This window comes from Solanum tuberosum, unplaced genomic scaffold, assembly GCF_000226075.1.
Source record: "Solanum tuberosum cultivar DM 1-3 516 R44 unplaced genomic scaffold, SolTub_3.0 scf00047, whole genome shotgun sequence".
Classification (NCBI taxonomy): domain Eukaryota; kingdom Viridiplantae; phylum Streptophyta; class Magnoliopsida; order Solanales; family Solanaceae; genus Solanum; species Solanum tuberosum.
The window spans coordinates 1,646,699-1,661,983 of NW_006238973.1; the positions used below are offsets into that span (position 1 = coordinate 1,646,699).

Genomic DNA, 15,285 nt, shown 5'->3' on the forward strand with positions numbered 1-15,285 from the left:
TGGGGGGGGGGGGGGGGGGGTCCATTCAGTAGGAGTATCTAAATTTGAGTGTAAAGTGTTCCCAACAAAATAACTGTATACTGTAAGTTCAAACACAAGATCTATAACTAAAGATGAAAAGATATACTCCACCATAACTTATCGGTATAAAACAATTATTTTATTTTATTTTAAATTTGATATTCAATATTCATGTTGAGATTTAATTAAATTAGAATTTGTGTTGAAAAATCTCACATAAAAATAAAATACTTATAACAAAAATGATTTATAATCTGAACTTAAACCCGAAACATGAAGGAATCCACTCCATCACAACATGTTGGTATATATGAAGCAATTAATTTAGTTTGTAGGGTAATAATAATGTACCAACATATTATTTGCCATTACTTTTTGTACAATAACATTAAATAAGTTTCTGACTTATGATATACTGTCTGTTACTCCTATTAAGTATAGATATGTATATACTATTGTTAGTTGTTCTATGAAATAAATCTTGAAGTTATGTTTAGCAACTAAGAAAATTAATTTGGGCAATTAATGTTGTGATATGTCTCATAGCCTTATCCCTCAAAAATATAATAATAATTTAAAGAACAAATAAATAGATAAAATTGCAATTGAAATTTTCTGTATGAATTAAAAGAGAGAGAGTTATGTTTTAATTAGAGAATGACTTTTGGGATCCTAAAAGGGAAAATAGGAAAAGGTGAGGATACAAATTGACGAGGGTAAAGTCTTTGTTGTAAATGTTTTTTCATTAATAAAATATTTAATTGTAATAAATTAAGTACTAATATTTTTATAATAAAATAAATAATTTAGATAAGAAAAGGCCAAAAATAGGAGAAAAAAGATAAAAATAGAGGTCATATAGGTGTCACATCATCTTCACTATATTTCTCCTCTCGATGCGCGAATGATATTAAAATATTATTTCTAAGTATTTTAGATTGAAATGTCTTGTTCTGACCTATTAAATTATATTATCTTTTAAGAAAATCAACTATGTGTTCTCAATATGATGCGGAAGAGGAAATTTTCAATAAATTACGTCTTTGATTTTCATATGAATAGAGACAACAATCATGTTTTAAATTATTAATATTGATTTTATTAGCTTATCACTAGATTTAATATATAATTATCAAAAGTTTTCTTATTAATAAAAAACAAATCTATTTTATTATTCGCATTTCTTCAATTTAAAATTTATGGACAGTAATATATGTATGGTCTAGTTACTTCATCATATTTTCAAAATTTATGGATAGTTATATATGAAGAATGCAGTCACTAAATTCATTAATAAAATTAATGATCAATATAAAAAAAAAAAAAGGTGAAGGAAGCTTAACATTATATACAATTATAGGAGTATATATAAAAGAGGTTAAGGAGTTATAATTCAATTTCAACTCAAATTACTTTTAAATTCGAATTCAAATATTATATTAATTTCTTAAAAGAAAGTCTTTTTATTACTCTTCTTAAATTCAAAGCTTAACATTATATTCAATTATAGGAGTATATATAAGAGAGGTTAAGGAGTTAGAATTCAATTTCAACTCAAATTACTTTTAAATTCGAATTCAAATATTATATAAATTTTTCAAAAGAAGATCTTTTTATTACACTTCATAAATTCATATTTTTTTCTTAGAAGTTAAATATTTGATATTAGTGAGATAATTTTAATTTTTTGTATGTTCCCCCCTTCCTCCTCATATATCTCCATTTCTTTCTTCTTTCTCCTTTGTTCTTTTGTTATCTTTCAAAAAAATTAATTTATTAATCTACGTTTTCTTTTCCTCATTTATACTACTACTACTTACTAAGAGTTCTCCATAATACTAAATTTAAATATATTTTTTAATATATGAAAATAATAAATTTATGAAATAGTAAGAATTCTAAAACTAAGAGTTCATTTAGAACTCTTCTACTGTGGCATTTGTTTTTAAACTAATGATTTTTTCTTTCTTTTAAAAAATCTAATGTATTTTTCAAATTCAAATATATTTTTAATCTTTTAATTCAATCTTTTATTATAATATTTATTAGCTATGTTTTAAAATTGTCAAGTGGCTTTTCAATAGCTTGTCACTTGGCTTAACCACATTGCAAGCTACTCTATATATATATAGAGAGAGAGAGAGAGATTAATAAAGATGTCGGTGACAACAAATGGCAATGTAGTTTCTTAAAAGGTATAGATGGAGAACACATGGAGAATGATTTCTCCGTAGATCTTCCTCAAGCGTCAAAATTGATATGGATAAGTAGCTATTCGTTTTTTCGGAGATCATTTTCGTCGTAGATCTAGCATAACTAGGATTTATATATATGGATGATTCTAGATTAACCATTTATTTCTATTCAGATGATGTTGAATAATGATGTTTGTGTTGTAAGGTGATCAAAATAATCGTTTGTTAATTCTATTAATAATAGAATAGCGATAGATTATAAAAATTACTATTGATTATGAGTTATTTAGCGATGAAATTCATAGTAAATTTCGATTTTATAGATTTTGTGATATTCTCTATTCAAAAAATAAAAGGAAAATATTGATATAGCATAACAACCTATAGACTTAATTGACAATAAATAATTTATTTAAATTTTTTAGCGATTTATATATATATATATATATATAAATACTCACTTTATAGAAGTACTTTTTTCTTGTCCTAAAAGAACCAGAACTTACTCTTTAATTGTTCATTTACAAGAATCAATGGAAGATCCAATAATGGATGAACGGAAGAGTTGATGGTTTCACTACTTCGTGGTATTCTGCAACTAAGAAAAGTCCATTTTTTGAAATCGATTGTTTCATCGATTGAAGGTCTAAAATTTAATGATGTTTTTATTAGTTTCTACTCCATTAAATGAGACTTTCAATGACCATTGAAGCATCCTTCAATTCCTTTTCCATCCGAATGTGACTGGCCATTAAAAGTCTCTTTGATGGCGTAGAAACTAATCAAAACAACTTTCAATTTTAAACCTTCAATCGATGAACCAACCGGTATTAAGAAATGGGCATTTCTTTGTTGTGGGATTCCACCAAGTGTTGAAACCATCAACGTAACTCTTCTCTTTCATCCACCAATGGATCTTCCATTAATTCTTGAAAATAAACAATCAAAGAGTGAGTTTTGATTCTTTTAGGACAAGAAAAAGTACTTCTAGAGAGTGAGTATTTGTCCAATATTTTATGTAAAAACTTTTTTCTTAGATTTTTTTTTCTACAAGAAAATGAGAATAGTTGTTGCAAATGGTTTATGCAAAGTGAGATTTACTTGTCTAAAATTTATTTGTCCTTTTGTGAGTATCAACTTAAAGATTATACCTTGAATAAATTGAAGGAACTAAACTTTATAAAGGATTGTTAAAATATAATAGTAAATTTAATTTATTGCATATAAATAAAACTTTTCACCTATCTACATAGTACCTTTTGTGTAAAGTGGTGTCAGTTGACACCTTTCGAATATATGTGGTTCTGTCATTGATGATGATGAATATTATTTGAATTTTACGTGCATGAGCTTTCGTGTAAGGTTTCAACATTCTTTATCATGATTTTATGTACCACTCCTTCATTATCCTACAGAGGGTTTCGTGAAGGTATTGTAAGAAAAAACGTTTGAAAGTGATATCAATATAATATTTATGGGCTAACACACACGAAAAACTTAGAAAATTATCTAATTCTTGTAAAAAAATCCCCAAAAAATGTCGTAAAAATGATAAGATTGTATGTACCATTCTCCCAACTCCCTATGGAAGGTTCCAAAGGATTTTGCAATCTGGAAGTCATATCACCCCAATATTCATGTGTGTTATTCAAAAAACTAAGAAAATCACCTAATTCCTGTAAATTGGCTCATAAATGCTCAAAAATGTTGTAAAAATGGTGACACTATACTAACGCTCCCACAATTCCCTACGGAGGATTTCGTAAAGGTTTTGCAATAAAATCGTATAAAAGTCATATCACCATTATATTATGAGCTAACACGCACGAAAATTGAGAAAAATGGCTAATTTCTGTAAATTGTCCCCTAATGTCGCAAAAACGGTGAGACTAGAACTGCTCCCCACCTACCTACGGATGGTTTCATGAAGGGTTTTTTAAAAAAAATTATTTGAAATTCATATCACCGCAATATTCATGGGCTAAGACACATGAAAACCTGAGAAAATTGTCTAATTCATGTAAATTGCCCGCAAAATGTCGTAAAAATGGTGAGATTGTATGTATTGCTCCTTCAACTTCTTATCGAGGATTTCGTAAAGGCTTTACAAAAAAATTGTCCGACAGCCATATCACCAAATATCCATGGGTTAATGCACTCGAAAAAACTAAGAAAATCGCCTTATTTCTGTAAATTGACTCCTAAATATCCAAAAATGTCGTATCAATGGTGAGACTGTGCGTACCGCTCCCCCAACTTCATACGGAGGATTCCATGAATATTTTGCAAAAAAATCGTGCAAAAATTATATTATCACAATATTCATGGACTAACAAATAAATAATGTGATTGAAAGAGTTCTAACTTTGATCCCTCTAAGTACACATGATTGAGGCCATACCTTTTACTACCATTTTAAACTTGAATTTTATGTTCTTGTTTAATTCTATTTCCCTTTTCCAATCATTTTGTTCCTTCTGCCAAACAAAAGAGGTTGAATAATTTTTTTAAAAAATCATTAAAGAGCATAATCTAGTGATAATAAAATGTGAAGAGAATCATGAGGCCGTCTTATATTAAATTTCAATGGAAGCTAAAAGAAATTACTCGATAATATCTTTGTGTTTGCATAAACTTAGAGTTACCTTATCATGTGAAAACAAGCTCGCTTTGATACCACACCTAAGAGAGATAGGGATAAGTGACTAGTAGTAAAAAAAAAACAATAATACAAGTTCTTCAACAATGTATTAAGTTAAAACTTACCATTTATGTTCTTGTTTAATATTTAAAAAGGAAACACTTGATTTTTTATTGGTCAAATAAAAGCGATTGAATATTAAATATTCTAAGTATCGATTATGGATTTAACCGAATCCAATATTTTATACATGAATATGTATATGCAAAAAATTTCAACAAAATATGGAGTGAATTTGGAAGGTGGATGCTTGAAGTTCCTTGTGATAATCTAAACGATTCATGAAATGAAATAGTCACCATATTCCTTCATGACGAATATCTCAACATGACCTTATCATATTTTAAACGATTTATGAAAAGATATTTCTTTAAAACCCTAAACCAATTATAGAATTTTTACCTTTTTGGATCGAAGACATATGGAGATTAAAATATATTACATTATCATCGTCTTCATCATTATTAGCATTTTCCTTTTTGCTCCTTATCCTATAATCCTATAGTGAAGTTGCTTATGTAATATAATCTTATTGAGCGGATCGGATATCATAAGAAAATTTGATTACCTCCATTCTTTGCCTTTAAAACTAGCAATTGTAACGAATTCAATACCACCTAATAAGAATTTTCCTAAGATATAAACATTTGTAATGTCATGTAATGTACAATAATTTATATATACTTTTCTTCAACTCAGCTACTTATGCGTTTATTATCTTCTCAATTTCTGTGGTGATCAGCAGAGGGTTTAACAATGAATTCACAATAGATCATCAAAAAAATAATTAACTACAAGCTATTTAATGACAAGATTACTTTCTAATTAATTTAAGTTACAATTTTTTAAACACTACAATGTGTTTATATTTTTTTTTGGAATTTTATAGCGTCCGAGACAAAATGATAACTCGATGTGATGCCTTCCTATAGTAGTTCTTATATCTCTCTTTTATTTTATTATATATATTATTTGATATGCTCAAGAGTCTTTCGAAAATAACTTCACCATACAAAGCACCCAAAATCTATAGCATGGTGAGCCAAATCAAGAAGATTTGACATAATGAAATCAACACTGTCAGTTTCAACGTGGTGCAATGAATAAGATGGTTCTTTCCTTAATCAGAATTGCCAGTTTCAAGCCCTAGGTATAAAAAAAAAAATTGTTTTAGGAATATTTCAAATGAGATAATGTTTCACTCATACATCCTCAACTTTTGTTTTTGCACCTGTATTTTACTTGGAAAAAGAAGTTGAGGTTTTAGGAAAGAACAATTTTTTTAAAAATATTTCACCAAATACAGAAATATCATTTATGGACAGAGAGAAAGTGAAACAAATATTTTCAAACACAAATGTCATTCATTTGATGAGTCATATGATCTAATGTCCACAAACATTACATCTTTCTCAAGACCTCACAAAGCCAAAACTGAGGCAAACCACTTGCTACAAAAAAGATACACATTACCTGCTCAAGCCTACAATGGTAGGCTTAAAAATAAGCTTAGCAGCCAAAGCTAAAACTGGACCAAGCTGGGGATGCAGACCGTTACCATCTCGGTGACACTTGTGTGGAATTCATCGGGTTGTGTTCCTCGATAGGTTAAGTCAAAATATGTTTGCGCAGGTTCATTATAATATCCTGAAAGGCTGGTTTGCAGAGCTAGAACGCTCAAGCCTCGCTTTCTTAACCTTTGTCTTGTTGCTTGCAATTTCTTGGAAAAGGTTTGGTCCACCAAATTCAATTTTGGAGCTCCTAATCTTCCTCCTCTTACCTGTGTCATATTCCTCATCCCTAAAAATAAATGTTGTCAAAAGTTGTACTTGAAACATAACAACAAACAACAACATACTCAATGTAATCCCACAATGGGTCTAGGGAGGGTAGGATGTACGGAGACCTTACCCCCCAAAAGAATATCCACATCAAGAAAAAAGATCAAACAGCATTCTTAGAGCATACGTTTTATGATCTTTAAACACAAGAATGCCCATGATTAACAGAGAGACTCACCACTCATCCCCAATGTACCCAATGGTGACACAATTTCCATTCTGTGCTTCTACACCATTCAAGGAACGAACTTCGACGTCATCCCAACGAGCAACTGTGAATCAAATAGGAAGCAGCTATGTTTCAGCTGACAAAGGCAATAATAAAATCATAAAGGCACATGTAGCTGCAAATAAGTACTTACCGCTTGACTCCAACCCTCTGGTAAGCATATTCAACAGACCTTTCCGTGTTGCAACAACTTTAGTCTCTTTAGAATCGGTAGACTGTCTATTGTCAACACCTTGACTTCCTACTGGTGCCAAGCTAGAGCTTTTTTGTTGTTGTTTGTCATTTACTAATACAGTGCCATTGTTCACAACTCTTGCATCATTAACTGTATTCCTCAGCAGATCCCCATTGTGTCCAGCAGTTTTCGTATCTAAACTGGAAACTTTCTCATTGGAACCAAATTTTGACTTCTTTCTTTGAGAATGCATTGGAGAAGATATCAAAGTATGGGATAATTTGGATGTAGATGGCCCAAGATCAGAATTACTCTCATCCACGGAACTGGGATTGCTACGCTTTCTCTTTCCAATTTTATGTTTCATTCGTTTGAGTTTTTTCTTCCTATTCAGTCCCAAAGCTGGATCTAAGATCATAAAACTGAGATGCATCTTGATGACACGACTCTTGAAAGACTTCTTTTTGGCTTTCAAGCATGCTTTGTCAATAGCTACCTTTTCTGTCGAGCTAGTCATAGTTGGTTGGCTCAGTACTCCGGATGATTCAGCACCTGCTTTTCTCTGTCCAACATCATTATTAACTTCAACAGCTGGACCACCTAAACTGCCATTGGAGATGTCTTTTACCTGAAAGGAAATTTATCAATAAACATAAGACAAAGAAAAAACACTGCTTTTCCTAGTTTGGTTAGCTGTATCAGAAAAGCACTGCTTCTTTACCTAGTTTGGTTAGCAGTATCCAGGATCCAGCATGAAAGAAATAAGATACGACATAAGGAGCATAGCACAATAATCAATAAGAAATATATATATATATATATATTACCACTCGAGAGTTGGTGTCTGCCTTGCTGCATTCCACTTGTTTGTCTTTGTTCAACAGTTTGTCAGGAGTACTTGGATCTTTGTCACTATTTATGCTGCTACAGTGAAATGGTTTTGCAGCAGAGCAAGTCAACTCTTTGATGGTTACATTGCCATTAGGTAGTGAGGTAGAGTCTCCACATCTTGTTCCCCCCTTGTTATCAAATCTATGAGCTCCATTGGAGACTGGAACAGCAGGCTTAGCTTTCAGTAAGGATGTTCCATCATTTGTGTCTACAACAGAAGGGTCCTTTACACTGTCACCTGTTTCTTGTACTTTCGACAAATTTTCAGGCTGTATAGCCACTCCGTGAGAAGAGAACCCACTAACTACTGCACCATTAACCTTTGGGGGTGCCAGATCCTTTGTTGAAGTTCCCTTCGAAACTTCCGCACTTAATGTCTCCCTTTGATCTTTTGTACCAGATAAGGAATCCTCATTCTTCAAATGAAATCCAATTTGAGCAGTATCCTTAAATCTCTGGCTGTGATTAGAATATATTTTATTTCCTATGCCATTAGTAATCACATTATCATTGCGGGCAACATCAACCGACTTCTTAGGCACAGGAGATTTCTTATCCCGAACATAGAACAACATGTATGCCTTCTGCTCCAACACCTTTCTCTCACTCACTTGAACAACCTACAAGTACATAGAAGAGTAGAAAAATTCAGAAGCTATTCTTGCGACAGCCAAACTACATTACCATAAACCATTTGCTTAAGTTTTTTTTTAAGAAAATAATAATAATTCCTGAAACGCTGAAACATTTAAAAGCCAAACAATAGAAAGCAAAATGTATATACCTGATTGTCATCAAGGGAGTACCAATTTCCACTAGAAGTGCGAACAAAGCAATAATAATGACCAGAGTGGGTGCTCCAACCTGCATGAACCAGCACACCATAGAGTGTGTACTTCAATTCACCACTCTGCAAAATAAGAGGGAATCCCATGAGTTTCCAAAAATAGAGGAATTCAAGATATAAAGGAACTACCAAAAAAGTATCATAGCAGGATAATAGCAAGTAAAGCAAGCACCAGTATTGCTATGTATTTGAGCCTATACGAATTGTTTCCACTATTTGTTATGTAAGGTTGATGCATCATTGGTGAAGTCTAAAACTATCACACACAAGAATATCATCAGAATTGATGGAAAAAAACATCTTCTCAACTACTTGACATGCAATGCAATGGATTTTCCAGAACATTCACGTCAATTCATCATCCATTTTATAGGCTGCTAATTTTCTTATTTGGAGATTAGTCAAATCATAAAATAAGAGCAGGTTCACATGACAAATATTAGATGAAACAAGGTAAAGGAGTTCTCGACTGCGTGGAGGAAAACTATTCTTACATAGGTATCAGATACAAAATGTTTCAAGTCTAAAGTAGGCCCGTAGTGAATCTTTTTATCGATCTTTTGCCCAGGGACATGTGAACCAAATCGCTTCAAGTGGACGGTTAGAACATGAGGTGCCTGGTCAATTGTTAGCCGTTTAGTAGCCTTCACTTTCTGTTTGCACTGCTGACATTGGTACTGCTTCTGACCACCATCTAATAGCTCTCTGGCAGTAAAATGGTCAAGTGCTTTGAGTAGTGAATCTGCCCTTAAAATTTCTAGACTTAGATCCAGAAATGGATCAAACTTGTCGGAGCAAAATTTACACTGCATGCACTGCACCTGCAGATCATTTGGAAAGATGCAGATGGGCGAGGAGTCAAAGAACTGTTAGAAAAGGAACCAAGGAAATATCCCCCACCCCCACCCACACACAACGAAAAAACGCTTCTCTTTTTTTTTTTGGAGGGGAGGGAGATCAAGTCACAGCAAGTAAAAATTTTCTGAACCCCCAAAAGTTACTAGATCTACCACACTAACAGAAGAACAACTGAAATGCACCTGACTGCGAAGACGCCCACCAAATATCTTATGAACCAAACTTTTCTCATAAGCACTGGGGGATTCACTAGACACTCCTGAAGGTAAGCAACATTTATGCATCGACTCGAGCAGATTCACCATGTATTCATGTGCATCCTCCTGTCTAGCATTTCGAAAATTCCGCGATATGCCTAAACACATAATTAAGGATTAACCCTGATAGTCAAATGTCTAAAAGCCTTCAAATATGGAATAATAAGAAAAATAATAGGCATATTCTGAAGCAGTATAGTCGGTGTAAATCTCAAGGATAGAGGAGCAAGAATTTTATTGTCAGCCTCTAAAAAATTTTTATCATACCCTTATTTAAACCCCCGGCCTGTTAGAGACGGAGGCATAGTTGCTGTTATCATCCCTTTATTAACTTTCTGACTAAACTAAACTTTGCATGGAAATAAAACAAAAATAAAAAGTCAAGCCATCAGATTTTGAAAAATATTGGACATCAGACTTAAATGATAACTCAGCATATCCTAACAAAAAGAAAAAGTTTACGAACATGACTGAAATTGCACTACTCTTGTTGGGGAAAAAAGACACTAAGAACAAGTGAGGGAGGGGTAAATCAATCATCGGAAGAATAGAGAATAATAACCAGAGAAACAACTTAAAATTGTAGATTAATAGCAGAAGTCACAGATTCAAAATAAATTAATAAACTACAGGGAATAGGAAGGATACATCTTAAGTTTGACACAAGATCCTTGGGCGCCAGTATTTTCCCAGTTGCCTGCAAAGCACGACTCACATGTTTTTGGATGGCGCATAAAGCACAAAAACCAGCCATACGACCTTCAATAAAACAATAAAACACAAGTTAACAAACATATATGCTCTGACAAAATTAAGGATTCAAGTCCAGAACCGACATAATATCTATATGCAGAAACCAAAACCCAAGTTTAGTTTATGTGGACAGCTCATACAGTCCGCTCAAATATTCATTTCAAAAAGACCAAAGAAGTTCATATCCATTTTATGAATTTAGAATGACAGACTTAGCATGAACACGTTTATAAGTGTGCAATATAGTTGAAAGACAAACACATAAATGTTATTCCACATAAGCTGAGGCTCTATGCATCTCCAAAAGTACATTCGCATTAAATTATTTAACAGCTCCACGCCTACTACAGCTTAAACTTCTTTTCATGCAGTACACCATTAAACTTTGTATATTATCCAGTTTCTATCAAATTTTACAGTACTGGGGTCAGAAAGGTAGGGTAAGACATTTTTTAACAAATCCAATTTGACTTGCTTTGAGTGCATTTGGTACCATTTATTCTGGTGAAAGAGAAATCTCTGAAGCAGTAAATACTAAATAATATAATGACATTTATCAAGTCAAATCCGATTGATTTCAGCAATTGGTTCAAAGATCTAAGAAGAGGTCCAGACAGCACATCAGCAGTTTACCTGCAAACTTCTTCCGGTTAAGGTAGGTGAAATGCTGGAATACAAATTAATGTAACCACCTCCTCTAAGCAGGTCAGAAGATTTTAAGATTGCTCAAAACAAACATGCATACGCAGGAGAGAGAGACTCACAGGAACTTTGATGTTTCCCACTTTCCAAGTATGCTGCTAATGGCTCAGTGTATGTCAGACACTGTAATACTGAATTGAGGAAGCAGGTATTCCCAAGATTTTGCAAGCCAGCTCCCTGTAACAACAACAACCGGTCCCATAATTAAGCAATGTGGAGACTTCCATAAAATACAATTGGTCTCCAAGCGTAAATAAAATGGTCTTAGCAGGCCTCGTTGATTCATCTGGTAATTCCTGTCCAACAATATTCTTGAACTCAAACGTTAAACGAGAACAAGGTAAAGCATAAAGTAGTTCAATTTGCCCACAATAGATCAAGATCAAATTCCATAACCCACTAAAGAGCCATCACTCATCAGAGGACCAAGAGGAAGAAACTATAAGTTCCGCGCATTCCAGCAGCTACAATCTCAGAGCTACTTGAAATAGAAAAAGTACATGACTTAGCATCACATCAATTAGTTCATAATATTAGGACACACATCTACTAATTTTTATGGTAAAAAGCACTCTACAAGGAAAGAGTGCCTCAATTTAAGGAAAAGAAGACAACAGAAAAGATACACACTAGTTTGGGGTTCACAGATGCAGTCTAGTGCAGATTTGATTGTGACATTGTACGACCAAAAGTTATCTCCAATAACATGCGACAGGATAATGGGCCTCCAATCAAAACCTTTAAAAGAACGGTAGAGCAGCACAAGATACATATAAACTCTTTTCATCCCTTGCCCACTTCGTGAGGGACAAGACAATATAATCACAAAATAAACCACTTTTATCTTATCAAACCAGCGCTTTTAACTCCTAGAGCCTTTGGTATCTTATCACATCTCTCTCATCTTACTTCATAAAAAAAGACCCTTCCTTACACCGGAATTTCTTTTTGGTTAAAACATGCAGACTTTAATGTAAACCAAAAACTGCCAGAATAAGCTTACCAAAAGTTGATTATCATAAAATATGATTGCTGTGGTATCCTACCTAAAAGATTTAAGGCAACCCACAAGCTTTATAAACCATTTTACATCCGTAGACAACTATACAGCCTACACAAAAATACACACCTCTATTAGAAGGAACAGATTAATGTAAGTGGGGATTCACTTCTCTGACAAACAGATAATAGTGGTAATGTACCGTTACATAAAGGTATAAGATTCTTTCAGAGGGAGACACAGATTGTCCATCAGCTCCTTGCAAAATTAAACAAGGAAGCTCTTAGCTTGCTTGTATATAAGTTTTGAACATAGCAACCCCTTCACGCCACATGATTACCTTACGTTTTCATGGGAAAATAGAAAAATGTGACCTAAAAGCATACATAATCATGATTCGAGCAATATAATCAACCCAAAGGGCAAGGGTAGGAAATAGGGCTAGGAGAACTTGAAAAGCATTATGGCATCACAATTTCCAAGGCTTAGCTCAGGACCCAATAACTCGTCGTATTTGTTTTGGTAAGTGTTGGATAACAAGTTGTCTTTTGGGACTTCTAAAGCTTTGAAAATGATGTTTACCAGACAATCATCTGACAGAACACTATATTCTACTGAAGGTTACGCATAGAAAGGTGACTTTGTACAGGTTCTGAGCTAATGGATGGAAGGCATTGAAGAATGGAGAAAACATCAATACTTTTCCAGCCAAGCACACAAAAAATGTCATCATAGAATCACCTTTTCATTTAGGTGATCAATTCAGACTTAGCCAAAGATATGGCACAATAGAAGAAAAAGATCCATATAGCTGATTATCTACGAATTGGGATAATGAGTTATATTTAACTCAATATCTGGTATAATCACAACATTAGTTGAGCTTAAATGGAGAAGTGAGAATCTATATAGCTGACTCAAATGTGTTTGGGACTGAAGAGCACTTGTGGTTGTGTTGATAGAATCACCTTTCTGACCTCCATCTCAACCCTTTTATATAAAAGATATTCTTCCTAGTATAAAGGAGCTAACAGACTATACATGCAACCACATTACATGCAAATTAAGTGAAAATAGTCATGTCAAAGTACTTGAAATACTAGTAGTGAAATGAAAACAAATATAACAAAGAGAGAGAGAGGAAAAAAGAAGAGAAGAACAAATCCCTTTTGAAAACCAACTCAACACTAAATTACCAAAAAAGTAGGGAAGATCAAATCAAATTGCCCCAGAACTATCCGAAATTGAGAAACTTCGCCCTCCGTTGGACTTTTGGGCTAATATTATCATCGACATCAGGAAAAAGCCTCATTTTGCCCATGACCCCGGACGGAGCTCCAATATAAAGGGAATTTTAAACCATAGTTGAGAGTTCCACGTTAAATCTGAACTTCCTTATCTCATAGAATTTGGACACATAGAGTCCACCCAATTCATACACGAGTCTGTTATTTGCTCATTGCAAGGATACAGATGGACCAAAAAGTGTAACAGAGAGCACAATTTAGCGACTTCAGGGCAATTTGACAAGCAAATTCATAGGACTACTAATGATGCTAAACATACTCAGAGCTATTAGAATCACAAATGGGAAAAAGGAAGAGGCTTTGAAAGCTAAACATCAAAATAAAATTCAGAATACCCAAAAATTGAGCTCAAAAGCAGTATCAAATATAAACAAAACCCAAATATCAAAAGCAAAGAAATTCTAAACTATCCATATTTAGCTAGGCAAATATAGCAAAGGGAAGACAAAAGCTTCAATTGACATAAATAATAGATGCAAGAACATATGAATTTATCAGCTAAAAAATTCCGAAGAAGGCACAGAACCCCTTTAGAGAAACTCACAATTCTCATAATCTTTCTGAAAGCAATTCCAAAGCTCAATTCTGGATCCATCCCATTACTTTCCATCACCACATCACCGCCACCCTTTTTCCCGGAGACAAGTGACCCATTTTCTTTACGGGTCTCCGAACTCGGGTTCAGTGTTTCCAGCTGAAACCCACCATTGTTTTTCCCACTGATAAACCCATTAAACGGTTTCTTCGCCAAATGAAACTCAATCTTCCTATGAAACAACGACGACGACGATGTATCCAAACCCGGATCCGACCCAATTAACCCAGATAATTCTTGACCCAAATTTTCCTCCATTCTATCCATTGTAGCTTCACCCATTAAACCCCTCTTCTACTTTCCACATAAAAGTATCAAAATCAAGCCTTTTACAAGAATACTGGGCTATTTTTGCCTGTTTTCCTCTATTTTTTACTCGTTTGTTAGCACAAAGATATGAACGAATTGGGTTTTTCACAAGAAATTCACTGAACAATTGTGAAAAAAGAAAAGGGGTTTGAGTATTTCGGCTCTAGAAAGAGACGAGCTAAAGAGAAGCTTAAAACCCTACTAGGCAAAACAAATATAGTAAGGTGTTACGCTGTTCCGCGATACACTAGAATACAGGGGTATTTTTGTTATTTTAAAAATATATTGTTTTGTGGTTTTTGTGATGTTGAAAAAGTCAAGTGTAATATAAGTAGGGGTAGAAATTGAATCTGAGAAAAATATCAAATTTTTAATGTTAAAATCATTACTAATTATCTTACATTGTTAAAAAAAAAAAAATTAACTTACCTAAAATTAAAATTTTAAACTTGGTATAATTATGAAGTAAGGAGGGAAAAAGTTTAATAGTAGGAATTTAAATTTTAATCTTGGCGAAATGTGAAAATTGTTATTATAGGTTGTGGATATAGACAAATAAGATAAAATTATGTATAACAAAATTACATTAATTCAAGCTTTTTTT

The 15,285-nt window shown here is 33.2% G+C and overlaps 1 protein-coding gene across 1 annotated transcript; it reads right to left on the minus strand.

Annotated features, from left to right (window-relative positions):
- Positions 1–6,246: 6,246 nt before the first annotated feature.
- Positions 6,247–14,853, minus strand: LOC102589967 (ubiquitin carboxyl-terminal hydrolase 23). Its single transcript, XM_006343595.2, has 10 exons — positions 14,322–14,853; positions 11,533–11,647; positions 10,664–10,774; positions 9,941–10,113; positions 9,395–9,721; positions 8,838–8,963; positions 7,990–8,673; positions 7,121–7,790; positions 6,937–7,030; positions 6,247–6,717 (listed from the first exon to the last, which is right to left on the minus strand). Exons 1-10 carry the CDS (start codon positions 14,652–14,654, stop codon positions 6,555–6,557), a joined length of 2,796 nt encoding a protein of 931 aa, XP_006343657.1. The 5' UTR covers positions 14,655–14,853; the 3' UTR covers positions 6,247–6,554.
- Between the last annotated feature and the right edge of the window lie 432 nt (positions 14,854–15,285).

Coding starts and splice junctions, on each gene's coding strand:
- LOC102589967 (XM_006343595.2), bottom strand. CDS start 14,654: ATGGGTGAAGCTACAATGGATAGAATGGAGGAAAATTTGGGTCAAGAA. Junction 8,674..8,837: donor ACTCCCTTGATGACAATCAG/GTATATACATTT, acceptor ATGTACTTGTAG/GTTGTTCAAGTGAGTGAGAG. Junction 7,031..7,120: donor CAGAGGGTTGGAGTCAAGCG/GTAAGTACTTAT, acceptor TTTGATTCACAG/TTGCTCGTTGGGATGACGTC.